This window comes from Schistocerca gregaria, chromosome 8, assembly GCF_023897955.1.
Source record: "Schistocerca gregaria isolate iqSchGreg1 chromosome 8, iqSchGreg1.2, whole genome shotgun sequence".
NCBI lineage: Eukaryota > Metazoa > Arthropoda > Insecta > Orthoptera > Acrididae > Schistocerca > Schistocerca gregaria.
Genome location: NC_064927.1, coordinates 326,083,655 through 326,098,720, shown reverse-complemented (window position 1 = coordinate 326,098,720; position 15,066 = coordinate 326,083,655). Strand labels below are relative to the sequence as shown.

Genomic DNA, 15,066 nt, shown 5'->3' with positions numbered 1-15,066 from the left:
GTGTGACTATAAATGGCTAATGCAGGTGCTATCATGAGATGTCTTTGTTATTTGTTGATCTATATTCACTTTATTGTTATTCAGTTAGACTTCTGTGTGCAAGTCTCACGGAAAATTTTGTTACACAGATACAAATTTTAAAGTTGAAAAAGAAAAGTAACTAAACGTTGAAGTTAAAAAGAAATCAGTTTGTAAAATTCAATGACACTATTATTAAAGACGAATTTATCCCATTTTATGAAAACAAAATGTGTATTTTAATAACTACGTAGTAAAATGGAACACGTACTACCGTCCTTTCGATGTTAATTATTATATGGCTACCATTTGCGGTGATTCAGTCCACCATCTTCCGACATTAAGTGACTTTGAGAGGGTTAACGCAAACCGCAACGCGATTATATTAGTGGGCAACAGCCATGCACTAGTTTTTGCAGAGTACCTGTAACAACGATTCTAGTGGTTTCAGATACAACACAGTTGTTACAGGTAGCTATGCTTCCATTTCCTCTTCGTTACTCTACTGAGAAACTATTGACTTTCAACGTCTATTTTGTCAAACTGTTTGGTCGTACTGAAATAACCTGTTCATATGCCAGCTGCAGCCTGCAATTTATGACAGGCACCTGGTTTCAGCTGTCGTATCGGCCCTCCCATACCATGTGACTGTCGTTCATATCAAAGCCCCCCCCCATTACCATTGTCGTCTTACCCCGTCACCGAAGATGGAAAAGGGTTTCACTGAGCTAATGAATTCGTGAAGTCGCACGCGGCTTTTTTTTACAGTGCCAGGAGGGAGTGTCATGCAAAAAAAGATACTAAAACTGCTGACCAGTAGGGTATCAGCATAGAGGTGGTGGTGGTTGTGGGAGGGGCGATGAAATATAATTTCTCATGTTGTACTTGAATAATTCGAAAACAGCGAATTCTAGCGAAAATTTTTCCGAGTACGAAATCAAAGTGCGCTAGATTTCCTAGTCGCGGGAGATGGAAAATTAGCATATTTTCTGAAACAAAGTATTAATATCATAAAATTATTTTTGTTATTAGATGAAATAGGTTGATAACAGATTTAAAAGGGCGTACCACATTTAAGTGCAGTAGAAGCGTATTAAGGCATTCATTGTGTTCTGGGTGTGTGTTCAATAAATATGGTTCGTATTATTCAGGACTCCAATGCACCATACTATTCCCTACTCTTTTTGTTACAAAACCCTTTTTTTCCAACATAATCTCCGTTCAATGCGACAGCCTTACACCGCCATACGCGAGAGCTACCACACTACTGGTCGACGTCGGAACCAACGTCTTGCTGCCTCAATAACCTGCCCATCATCCCCGTGCTGCTTCCCGCGGAGTACATCCTTTACTGGAACAAAGAGGAGATGGAAGTCTGAATGTGCGAGACCTGGGCTGTAGGGTGGAAGAGGATGAACGAAGTTTTGTGAGCTCCTCTGAGATGTTCAGACTTACGTGAGCCCTTGCGTTGCAATGGAGAAGGAGAAGTTCGTTTGCATTTCTGTGACCGCGTCAACGCTGAGGCCCATTCTTCAGATTCCAGAGTTTAGCACAATACATATCAGAGTTGATGGTTGCACCACGAGAGGAGAACACCAAACAGAATAACCCCTTCAGAATCCCAGAGGTTCGTCGCCATGATTTTACCGGCTGAGGGTGCAGCTTTGAATATTTTTTTAATTTCTTTTACGAGAGAGGTTTTGTTTACTCTGACAATTGTCAGGATCAGCCTCGTAACGAGCAACCATTTCCGCACAGATGTTCCGCCGATCACCTCGAATGAGAGTTCCAACCGCTCCAACACTGCATGAGTCACAGCCGGACGCGAGAGATTCGACAGGGTTGCGCGACCTTGCTCGGATGACCGCTGATGCCGCATCTAACGATTCGCCGTTTTTTGTTCACTGCCAGGTCTCGGAAGACATTCTTTAAAAAGCTTTAAGAATTTGGATATAAAACGTTCAGTGGCATTACTTTTCAACATGTTACACACGTGGCAGGCACACCTTGAAACTCCGACAATATTAAATAAAAAAAACTGTTGTAAAATGTTTTCTCGAGAATGTGTATGTGCACAGCTCACTTAAGAGCTGAAAATAAGTGTTCACTTAATACACTGAAAGCAATTGAATAATAAAACAGAAGCCCAATGAACTTGTCTTGGACAACAAATGGTGGGTCTGTCTGCAAACGGAAAAGTGAGTTGGACCCATGGTGGAGGGGTTTGCCATTGCTTAAAGAACACGACAGCTGCCGTATGGGAAAACCAGGAATCGACCTCCCTTCTAGCAGTGTAGAGCAGTGGGGAAAGATTTACATACTTTCTGTCCACGTACATTTGTTGCTTTAGTACTATTGATAACTGATATCTGTATTCCCTGTAGCGTTAATGAACTCCACGGAAAATAAACTCCCCTCGGGCGTAACGATGCGTCGTCGCTAGTCGTTCATAAGTACGCTGCGGTAGGGTCGGTATATATTTGTGAAACATGACGCAGTCACTTCTTCTGAAGTAGTGAAGTATATAGAAGTAAGGATCGCCCGATTATTCTTCATTTTGCAGATCTATGAATGAAGTAAGCGCATGACCCCAATCTAGCGACCTACCTGCGTCCCCTTCCCCTGCTCGTCCAATTTATCTCTTGAAACGGCTCTATTGCGCTAACGTGTGTTAAAATTTGTTCTTAACGAGCTTTATTTATTAATAATAAACAATAATTTCATAATAAAAACACTATTTTTTAAAATATGTGATTTTTCTATCCCCGCAATGTGGAATCGTGTGCTTGTAGAGAAAAAATGCACAAAACCTTTTCTTGTAGATAATTTAATGTAGGGTAACTTTGCACAAGGAAACATTTTTGTTAGAAACCACAACGTCTTCGAGTTATCTCAGAAAAACATAAGAACTGACACCCCTCAGCTACGCTCACACCCTATCGGTCAGGAATTTTAATATTATTTTCATTGCACTTCTTTTTGCATTGCACAAAAATTTGCCACTATGCGAATGTTTCCTATTAATTTTCCTCTCCTATCACCCTGTCAGTGAAATTACAGACAAAGCCATTTTGTTTCGACTGCAGCCACCAAATCAACAGTGATCACAGAGAGCCGGCCTGAGCGTTCTTCGTCATGGACGTTTTGACGGCCATTTTTAAACTCTCTAACCCATTGACGCACTTTACCTTTACTCATTGCATTCAAGCCATAAACTTGTGTTATCTGACGATGAATTTATGCAGCTGACAGGCTTCTCGCGGTCAAAAAACGTATCACTGACCGTATCTCACACTCGGCGGGCCATTCAATAATCGTAAACATTGTAAAGTAGCACAGCGATGCGTACACGTCAGCTACAGAGCTGCGACTTGCATCAGTGTGAACGGGAGGGATGCCGGCAGGTGGCGCGGTGGCTTGTTGCGGCGTCCGCGCGAACTACGGGACTATAAGCGCGTAAGGCCCTTACTTAACAAACAACCCTCGTATATGCCCTGCCTACTACAAGTCCAACAGTAAGCGCAAAATATCCAATAGTGCCTCACCTGTACACTTGACCTTGTGGAATATTCAGTGAAACGCTTTTTCGGTGGCAAGTGGCATCTTGTGTGGTGAAAGGCGTGGACACAGAGTTTTCCTTCGGAATGTCGTCAGTTGTCATTTTAGCCCTCAGGAATGCTGACCACACACCTTGAAACTCCGACAATATTAAATAAAAAAACTGTTGTAAAATGTTTTCTCGAGAATGTGTATGTGCACAGATTTATTCTACGTCTGGGTATGTTCTGGAAACAAGCAGTTACATATTAGTGTATGAGAGCTATAGAAGAACAATATTTGTTAGGAAACTTGCCGAATGCTGCATAAAATCAGGTGTACTACGGTTTAGAACGCACGGCTTCCGCCTTTTGCGAGGAACATAGAGATTTACTCAAGCACATCCATGTACGTAAAAGGGAATCAGAAGAACACAGAAACCGACTACATATTATAACAAATCCATTGTAGTCGAAACTGTAAGGTACATGTAGTTTTGTTTAATCTGTTGCTATCTCTGTGTTAATATAATCCAGGCCATACATCTTTTCAGGTATTTATATATTTGTTTTGACTTTTCGCAGAGTGAAGAATTCAGTGCAGTATTGAAATGCGCATCATTTCTTCCAATTCCGGGAGGCCAAGTCTACCTTTATTGTTGGGCAGCAAATAACGTGACAGCGCAGGTGAGCATGAGATAAACTTACTGCACTGAATTACTCGTACTTGTTTCCAGGATTTTGCCGGCAACTCTTCCACAGTTATTAAGCTGATTCGAAATTTCAGTCTCTAAGGCACTCAAGCCAAGGTGTTTTTGTTATTACTATTATTATTATGAACCTAGACTGTACCACTACAAGCAAAGGAAATATCGTATCATCATTGTTTTTTGCAACGTTAACGAATTTTTTACGAACTGTCTCTCTACTAGGAAAAGCAGCTAATAGATCTATGACAAAATTACACGGTATTCAACATACGAGACCCACATTCGGTCTATGTACTGTTGAAGTACGTCATCATCATCATCGTCGTCATCATTAGCCTCTAGACATTCACTGCTGATAAAGGCGTGCTCCAGTTTCTTCCATGCACCCAAGCCTCTCCTGCATGCTTTATAGTATAAGATATGCTCCTTCCATTAGGTCATCATATCGGTCTCTTCTTACCTCTTGGTATCCTACATAGACTTTTTTTTGGTCCAGACATGGTTTTAATCGAAACCTCTCATTCTCGAATACAGTATAGACGTTTCACGAAATGCAATAGACTCTTATTAGCTGTGAAACATTGATGTTAGGAAGTTTAGTCTAGAGATAAGTATAAGAAGAAGTATGGAAAGAAAATCATGGCCCTAAATGGTTCCTATATGTTCATCAAAGAAACTGAGTCCACTGCAAGCGGTATACAGGGTGGTCCATTGATCGTGACTGGGCCGAATATATCACGAAATAAGCGTCAAGCGAAAACACTACGGTGTACGAAACTTGTCTAGCTTGTAGGGGGAAACCAGGCGGCGTTATGGTTTGCCCGCTAGATGGCGCTGCCATAGGTCGAACAGAAGTCAACTGCATTTTTTTTAAAATAGGAAGCCCCATTTTTAGTACATATTCCTGTAGTACGTAAGGAAATATTAATGTCTTAGTTGGGCTGCTTCTTTCGCTCTGTGATAGGTGGCGCTTAACAGTCACAAGCATATGGCTCAAAATTTTAGACGAACAGTTGGTAACAGGTAGGTTTTTTCTTTTAAATTAAAATTCAGAAAGTAGGAACGTTTGAACATTTTATTTCTGTTGTTCCAATGCGAAACATGTACCTTTGTGAACTTATCATTTCTGAGACGCATATTGTTACAGCGTGATTACCTGTAAATTCCACTTTTATGCAATAAATGCTCAAAATGATGTGCGTCAACCTCAGTGCATTTGGCAATACGTGTAACGACATTCCTCTCACCAACGAGTAGTTCGCCTTCCGTAATGTTCGCACATGCATTGACATTGTGCTGACGCATGTTGTCAGGCGTTTTCGGTGGATCACGATGGCAAATATCCTTCAACTTTCCCCACAGAAAGAAATCCGGCGACGTCAGATCCGGTAAACGTGCGGCCCATGGTATAGTGCTTCGACGACCAATCCACCTGTCATGAAATATGCAATTCAATACCGCTTCAACATCCCGCGAGCTATCTGTCGGACATCCATCATGTAGAAAATACATTGCCAAACTCTCATGCAGTGAAACATCTTGTAGTAACATCGGTAGAACATTACATAGGAAATCGTCATACATTGCACCATTTAGCTTGCCATCGATAAAATGGGAGTCAATAATCCTTCCTCCTATAATTCCGCACCATACATTAACCCGCCAAGGTCGCTGATGTTCCATTTGTCGCAGCCATCGTGGATTTTACGTTGCCCAACTGTGCACATTATGTCGGTTTACGTTACCGCTGTTGGCGAATGACGCTTCGTCGCTAAATAAAACGCGTAAAAAAAATCTGTCATCTTCCTGTAATTTCTCTTGTGTCCAGTGTCAGAACAGTACACGACGATCAAAGTCGTCTCCATGCAATTCCTGATGCATAGAAATATGGTACGGGTGTAGTCGATGTTGATGTAGCATTCTCAACACCGACCTTTTTGAGATTCCCGATCTCGCGCAGTTTGTCTGTTACTGATGTGCGGATTAGCCGCGATAGCAGCTAAAACACCTGCTTGGGCGTCATCATTTGTTGCAAGTCGTGGTTGACGTTTCACATGTGGCTGTACACTTCCTGTTTCGTTAAATAACCTAACTGTCTGGCGAACGGTCCGGACACTTGGATGATGTCGTCCAGGATACCGAGCAGCATACATAGCACACACCCGTTGGGCATTTTGATCATAAAAGCCATACAATAACACCATATTGACCTTTTCAGCAATTGGTAAACGGTCCATTTTAACACGGGTAATGTATCACGAACCAGATACTGCCTGCACTGGCAGAATGTTACGTGATGGCACGTACTTACACGTTTATGACTATTACAGCGCCATCTATCACAAAGCGAAAAAAATGGTCCAACTAAAACATTTATATTTCTTTACGTACTACTCGAATATGTAATAAAAATGGGGGTTCCTATTTTAAAAAACGCAGTTGACATCCGTTTTACCCATGGCATCTCCATCTAGTCGGCCAACCATAGCGCCATCTGGTTTCCCCCTTCAAACTAGACAAGTTTCGTTCTTTGTAGATTTATCGTTTGACGGTTATTTCGTGACATATTTGGCGCGATAACGATCAATGGACCACCCTGTATAATCGAAACGTAATAGAGAGGAGTGCACTCGCCTCACAGAATTTCCACATTCGTTGCGAGCAGGGTGCTGTATCTTGGAGAAGTTTCAAAAATAATATCATAAGACGCCACTTTAACACTCTTTGATAACAGAGAACCTGTGCCAACCTTGAGCCGCGCGGAATTAGGCGAACGGTCTAGGGCACTGCAGTCATGGACTGTGCAGCTAGTCCCGGTGGAGGTTCGAGTCCTCCCTCGAGCATGGGTGTGCGTGTTTGTCCTTAGGATAATTTAGGTTAAGTAGTGTGTAAGCTTAGGGACTGATGACCTTAGCAGTTAAGTCCCATAAGATTTCACACACTTTTTTTTTGTGCCAACCTTGAAGAGATTTTGCTCCAAATAGTTGTCTCCACAGTTTTCAAGTCTTTGGACAGCTGCACATCTCCTTGAAATGTCAGCAGCTCTCTGGATCACGGAGTCCCGGGTTCGATTCCTGGCCGGTTTGGTGATTTTCTCCGCCCGGTGTCTGGGTGTTTGTTTAGTCCTCATCATTTCATCATCGTTCCTGGAAGTGGCGAGATTGGACTGTGTAAAGATTAGGAATTGGGACGGGCGCTGACAACTGTTATGAACTGTAGATTTAAACTGAAGAAACTGCAAAAAATGGGAATTTAAGGAGATGGGACATGGATAAACTGAGAGAACCAGAGATTACAGAGAGTTTCGGAATGAGCATTAGAAAACGGTTGGCGAGAACAGGGGAAAGAAATATAGTAGTAGAAGAATGGACAGCTTTGAGAGATGAAATAGTGAAGGCAGCAAAGAATGAAGTAGATAAAAAGACGATGGCTAGTAGAAATCCTTCAGTAATAGAAGATATATTGAATTTAATTGATGAAAGGATAAATATAAAAATACATTAAAGGAAGCAGACGAAAAGTAATACAAACGTCTCAAAAATGAGATTGACAGGAAGTGTAAAATGGCTAAGCAGGGATGGCTAGAGGACAAATTTAAGAATATAACAGCATATATCACTAGGTATAAGATAGATGCTGCCTACAGGAAAATTAAAGAGACCTTTGGAGAAAAAGAGAACCGCCTGTTTGAATATCAAGAGCTCAGGTGGAAAAACAGTCCCAAACAAAGAAGTGAAAACAGAAGGGTTAATGGATTACATAGAGGGTCTATGCAAGGGAAGTGTACTTGAGGGACACATTATAGAAATGGAAAAGGACGTAGATGAAGATGAGAAGGGAGACATGATACGGTGATACTGCGTGGTGAACTTGACAAAACAGTTGAAGAATTAAATCGAAACAAGAGCCCAGGAGTAGACATTCCGTTGGAACTACTGATAGCCTCGCGAGAGCCAATCGTGACAAAACTCTTCCGTCCGGTGAGCAAGATGTGTGAACCAGACAAAATATCCTCAGACTTCTAGAATAACGTAATAATTCCAATCCTAAACAAAGCATTTGTTGACAGGGGGAAAATTACCGAACTATCAGTTTAAAAGTCACGACTGCAAATAATTAATACGAATTCCTTACAGATTAATGGAAAAACTGGTAGAAGCCGACCTCGGGGAAGATCAGTTTCGATTCCGAAAAAAATATTAGAACACGCCAGGCAATACTGAATCCACTACTTATCCTACAAGACCGATTAAGGAGAGGCACACCTACGTGTCTATCATTTGCAGACTTAGAGAAAGCTTTTGACAATGTTGACTGAAATACTCTCTTTCAAATTCTGTAGATGACAGGGGTAAAACACAGGGAGCGAATGGCTTTTTACATTTTTACAGAAACCATATGGCAGTAATAAGAATCGATGGTCATTAAAGGGAGGCACCTGTTGCGAAGCGAGTGAGACAAGGTTGTAGACTGCACGCGATCATATTCAAACTGTATACTGCGCAAGCAGTAAAGGAAAGACAGGGAGAACTGTAAGTAGGAATTAAAATCCGTGGAGAAGAAATAATAATTTTGAGGTTTGCCGATGAAATTGTAATCCTGTCAGAGACATCACAGGACCTGGGAGAGCTGTTGAACAGTATGGATAGTGTCTTGAAAGGAGGCTATAAGATGAACGTCAACAAAAACAAAACGAGGAGAATGGAGTGTAGTCGAATTAAATCATTTGCTGCTGAAGGAATTAGATTTGGAAATGAGACACTTTAAGCAGTAGATAAGTTTTGCTATTTGTGGAGCAAATTGATTGATGATGAGTCTGAACGGCAATACCGTCTCACATACAGTACCTTCAGCAGCAAAGGATCGCTCATCCCGTCCGCCAGATCATTAAAGTATACAGAAAGCATGACCGATCCCACAACACATCGCCGCGGCGCTCATGATAATAACATTGCCTCTGATGAATACTCACCGATGACAACGTAGAGGGTGCTATTACTTCTGTAATCATCGAGAAACTCACACGTATATTTGGGAAGCTCTTCCATATGTACGGACGTTCGTTAACAGACTGCAGTGAGGCACCATTAGAAGTGATTCCGAAAATCAAGGAATATGGAATCTGCCTGTCACCTGCATCCGTGGTTCACAGGATGTCGTGTGAGAAAAGGTCAAGATGAATTTCGCACGGGCGATGCTTAGTTAATCTGCGCTCATTTGTGGACAATTGGTTTTCGGTCTAAAGGATATTTATTACATTCGAAATGGGAATAAGTACAATGATGTGAACGACATTGGTCTGTAGTTTTGCGGGTCCATTCATTTACCGTTATTATGTACAGGCTTCACTAGTGTTTTTAACCGTTGTTTGGGACTTGGCGCTGGACGAGAAATTTACGATAAATGCAAGGTAAATAAGGTACCAGAGCCATAGTGTACTGGGATTATGTCCAGACTTTGCGACTTATTTATTTTCAATTCTTGAAGTTGCTTCTCAACGCCGGGAATGTCGATGTCCTCCATACGGGAATCTGTGCGACGGTCCAACTGTAGTATGTCTGTACGATCGTCATGCATGAATAATTTATTAAATGCGTAATTTAAGACTTCATCATTAGTTTCGCTGTAATCTATCGCGATCCCAGACAAATCGACGAGTCGCTGAATCTCCGGTGTGTTTCATGGTTCAAATGGCTCTGAGCACTAAGGGACTTAACATCTGAGGTCATCAGTCCCCTAGAACTTAGAAATACACACATCCATGCCCGAGGCAGGATTCGAACCTGTGACTGTAGCGGTCGCGCGGTTCCAGACTGAAGCGCCTAGAACCGCTCGGCCAAAACGCCGGCAGTGTGTTTGATATTCAAACCCTACAATTGATTTACTTTGCTTACTTTCACTTAATTACCCTATATGGTTTAATATTTTGAGGCCGCACCGAGAATGTCATTAGCCCAGAAGAGGGGAGTCACACTGATCTGGTTCGCCAACTTCTTGTAGATCATTGCTGTGGTATTTCAAAATCCTAACTCAGTGGTCTCTGTGCATATTTTTTAAAACTTGGGATTTGTTTGTGACATTATTGACGTATTCAGAAGAAACTGTCGCATACACTCAGTGAAAACTAGACAGATTTGCACGTACTAGATAACACTTCCTTAAACGCTGTATAGAAAGATGTGCAATAATCAGCAGGATTAACTTTCAGTGAGCTTGAAACAAAACTGAGGAAGTGGAGCTATAAACACCAAGTCATTAATGTGGAACATGAATGGCAACTGTCTTGTTACACTCCCCTGTGGCACATCAGTGCCTCTAGATGACTCTCCGTCCAGAACCGTATACCTCCATAGTCATCCCATAGGATAGTATTTTATTTGTAAAGCGTAGATGTAGTACTTAAGGAGAAGCCTCCCGAAAGCCCAGAATCATTGAGGAAACCTAGTTTCCTCTATTTATGGCGTCGAGGATATCATGCGAAGTGTTCGAATTGAGTGCGACATACTTCCAGCATCTGATGTTCTTTATATACATTAATAGGAGATATTCTTATTATTGTAGACTGTGACTGCATTCGATTGGCGTTATTACCTTAAGTATAATATTGATTTTGCCATATAGTGTTTTTGTGGGAATTTGTATAAATGTTACTTGGACATTCGTTGTAAACGTACTTTTGCATCTCTCTTTTACGTATTGATTAGTCGGTTTTCGTGTTTATTTTCCTTCTTGACAGTCTGGATGACAGCGGATCACTGACACTACATGTTTACATAGTTACCACTAGGAGTAGGTGATGTGTGGAAATTCGGCCATGCTTTGATTAATTTCTGAGTTTCGATTCCCATTATGCCACCCAAGCTGTGAAGAGGGAAATTTACGCTACTTCCTTTTTCTTAGCGTTTTTACAATAAATACAGACAAAAAATGATGAAACCAGAAGGGGATCATGAAACAAAATGAAATTTCATGTCTTGAGAGGGTATTTGACGTTATTGTAGAGATCACAAAACAAAATCCAAGTTACAAAGAACTTGGCGACGTGAGCCAGCTTCCACACTTTCTGACCGGGACCCGCACCTCTTCTGAGCAACGTTGGTCCACAGTTGTTGTTACTGGTCCATGAAATCCTGGATATAGTCACTGGGACCGAGTCGACATCCTAACTGATCCCAAAAATTTTCTATTGGGGACAGATCTGGGCATCGTGGTGCCCACGAGGGTACCTCAACATCATGTACACCGTTCACGTAGACGGGAATTGTCCTGGTCAAAAATTGCACCACAATACCCTCATGTGAGAGGTGACAGAGGAGGGCGTCAATGTCTGTCAAGTACAGCTGCGCCGTCAGAATTTCCTCGTTTGTTGCCAGTCTTCATCTGAGCTATATCTGATACCTGCCCACACCATGACGCCACGAATAATACCGTTGTTCCTCTTTGAAAAATTGGAAAAAATGGGATCTCTCCCCGCATCGATGGCATACTTGCTGACAGTGGCCATCCGATGTGGTTCATCACGGAGAACAATACGACGCCTTTCATCTCCAGTCCACGATTCGTGCACATAGCACCACTTGAAAAACAACAGCATCTGTTGTGGCGTTAGTGGAAGGGTACACATGGGATTGTAATGCCCTTGTCCGACTGCTGGTAGTCTTTGAACACCAGTGTGTCATTGCACAGAAATTTTCTGGGAATCCATTACTTCTTGTCGGATGGGAGATGCTGAGGTGAGAGTGTTTCAGAGATCTTGGTGCGCGATACTGCGATGCTCCCATGTGGTTGTGGGATGTGGTGGAACAGATTAGATTAGAGTAGAATAGTGTTTCGTTCCATAGATCCGTGTTGAGGAGATCCTCGTGGACGTGCACATGTCACCTTTTTTTCTTATTTATAGTTGAAATAACAATACTAATAGTATGAATATATACAACACATCATTTGTTTCTATTAAAAAATTCGTCAATGGAGTAGAAGGAGTTGGCCACTAGTAAGTCTTTCTGGCTCCATTCAAACTGATCTTTATTTGTAACTAAATTTTTTTATGTTTGCTGGCAAATTATTGAAGATGAGTGTTCCTGAGTAGTGGACCCCATTTTGAAGTAAAGTAAGTCCTTTTAAGTCCTTGTGCACATAATTTTGGTTCCTGGTATTGTATGTATGAACTGAACTGTTTGTTGGAAAAAGATATATATTATTTAGGACAAATTTCATTAAGGAGTAAATATACTGAGAGGCAGTAGTTAGTATGCCCAGTTCTTTGAAGCGGTTACTACAAGACGTCCGTGAGTTTACTGCACAAATAATACGTATTACATGCTTTTGGGCTCTGAAAACCTTTTGTTTGACTTGAAGAGTTACCCCAAAATATTATACCATATGACTTTATGGAATGAAAGTTGGCAAAGTATGCAAGCTTTTTCACTGTTATGTCGCCTGTGTCTGCTAACACTCGAATTGCAAATACAGATTTGGTAAGGCGTATCTGCAGTTCTGTGGTGTGCTTGCCAACGAGTACCCTGCCCTCATGTTACCAGGCAGTTCAATCTACTGTCGCATACCAAAGGGTACAAATTTGGATATGGCATGAGTCCATCAGAGAGCCAAATGCAGATCGACAAAATGGTTCAAATGGCTCTGAGCACTATGGGACTTAACATCTGAAGTCATCAGTCCCCTATAACTTAGAACTACTTAAACCTGACTAACTAAGGACATCACACACATCCATGCTCGCTGCAGGATTCGAACCTGCGACCGTAGCAGTCGCGCGGTTCCAGACTAAAGTGCCTAGAACCGCTCGGTCACAGCAGCCGGTGCCAATCGACAACAAGGCCTATCTCAATGTCTGTGAGGTGCAGGTAACACTGTCTCACACAAGTCCACAGCTCACCGCGTCCATCACCATGATAATCCAACATCTGACAGTGTTCGGCCCTCCACATACGCCCTACCAGGCGTGGTACCAACACTGGACTTGAGCGACACTTGTGGACTCTGGTGGTCATTCTACCTGTTTCAGACACCGAAATTGTAATCATTAACATAACCACTGACGGCAAGTACGTCCGTAAAAGTTCAATTGACATCCGACCATGTCTCCTGGGTACTTTACTTCATTGTCAAGATGTGCATAAAAAAAATAAAAATTTTATAACATGTACACAGTAGCGTGTCTTGTTTACTACAGGCAGAGGCGGTCTCGGTGGCAGCATACAACAGCTCTTGGGTGGACGCGAGTGAGCGCTTCAAACGTGCTCTGAGGATCATCGTCAGCCGTTCCCAGAAGCCGCTAGTTCTCACAGCTGGACATCTCTACCCCATCAACAGGGAAGCATTCCTCACGGTTAGTCTACATACATGTTCCGTCAGTCAATAAAAACTAAAAACTGAACATAGCCGAAGTTGTCAGGCGAAAATTTACTGTGTGAACATCGGGACTGCTGTAACCACCAAATTCATCTTTGTAAAACGACCAACGTGTTTATTTGAATCTTCCAACTAAACACTAAGCAGCTGTCAACCAGGAAGCTCGTCTTAACAGTGCATTGCTTTGCTAGCCACAGTCATATTTGGCTTGGTGCTCCACTTGCTTCATCCAACGATGTAACTGACTTATCCATTCACTTACAGAGGGATATAGCTTAACATAGACTTTGCAGACTGTAGAGTTCTTCATTCTGCACGGTAGTAAACATTGCCAGAGGTGAAATAAGTAATAAATGGTAGATAAAGTAGTACAGGTAACTGGAGATCGAACCGCAGCCTTTCTGAACTGTGGACTCCCACTTTACCATATCTTGAATAGTCCGTCTTTCTCAGAATAATAAATAAACGTAAGAAGACTGTTAAGCCGTAATTATGATAATTACTGCTGGTAACATCGATTTCTCCTGTATTTAAACAACACGGCAACGTTCATTCATTAAAAGTTGTGAATCTAAGTGAAAGTGTTTCGAAATTCATTGGAAATATCGGTGGTCTAACGTAAATTATTTTTTATGCTTACTTTTCACATCTGGAATGTCATCTTTGACATACTCTGAAAATTACGTGTATCAACCAGGATTACAATAGACGAACCACTGAAATCATGAAATAACTGTTATTTTAGACACGTCATTTATGTAAAACTGAAATTCATGAAGACATTTCAAATAATTGTGTATTTTTAATTTCATGTTAGTATGTATCGCAATAATATTAGTTAACATAAATCACTTGTTTATCCTATTGTTTGTGAATAAACACAATGTCGATATCTCTGTTTCAGTTGGTAAACGCTTCTTACTCATACTACGCACTGCTGAGTCAAATGAACAGTCGCTAGAGCTACCAACCACAACAGCCAGCGCCTGTGATATAATGGAAGAAATGTGATTTGGTGTAAACCATACTTTAAAATCTTCTAATTTTTTCATCATCAACTACATTCACTAATTCACAGCCAACACTAGCTTATTTAAATTAATTTATGTGGCATTATATTAAAAAATCTTACATGATTTTGTAATCATACTAGTAAACAGTAAATGCTGCTTTAAATGCCAAATCATCAGTTATGTTTTTCTAAATTCAAATTACTGGTGACCTTTATTACATCTGAGTAAATCTGAAATGCAATTCTATGTGCCTAATGAATGATAAATAACTCAACATGCTCTGCAGCTGTCACAGGCAAGCGAAAGTACAAGGTATGGTAGATCAAAAATACCTAAAACGTTTCAACCAAAAATTCATTTTATTCTTAATTCTCGATATTTCTTTATTGTAGTAACTTAGTTCTTCACACTGCACGT

General features: G+C 41.3%; 1 protein-coding gene across 1 annotated transcript in view; it reads left to right on the top strand.

Annotated features, from left to right (window-relative positions):
• LOC126284659 (odorant receptor 43a-like) overlaps positions 1-14,713 on the top strand; it is a 49,282-nt gene extending 34,569 nt beyond the window's left edge. Inside the window, exons 3-5 of the mRNA XM_049983763.1 lie at positions 4,140-4,241; positions 13,458-13,613; positions 14,541-14,713. Coding sequence (XP_049839720.1) covers positions 4,140-4,241; positions 13,458-13,613; positions 14,541-14,597 — 315 coding nt within the window. The 3' untranslated portion in view covers positions 14,598-14,713. The remainder of the gene's footprint in view (positions 1-4,139; positions 4,242-13,457; positions 13,614-14,540) is intronic.
• The last annotated feature ends 353 nt before the right edge of the window (positions 14,714-15,066 follow it).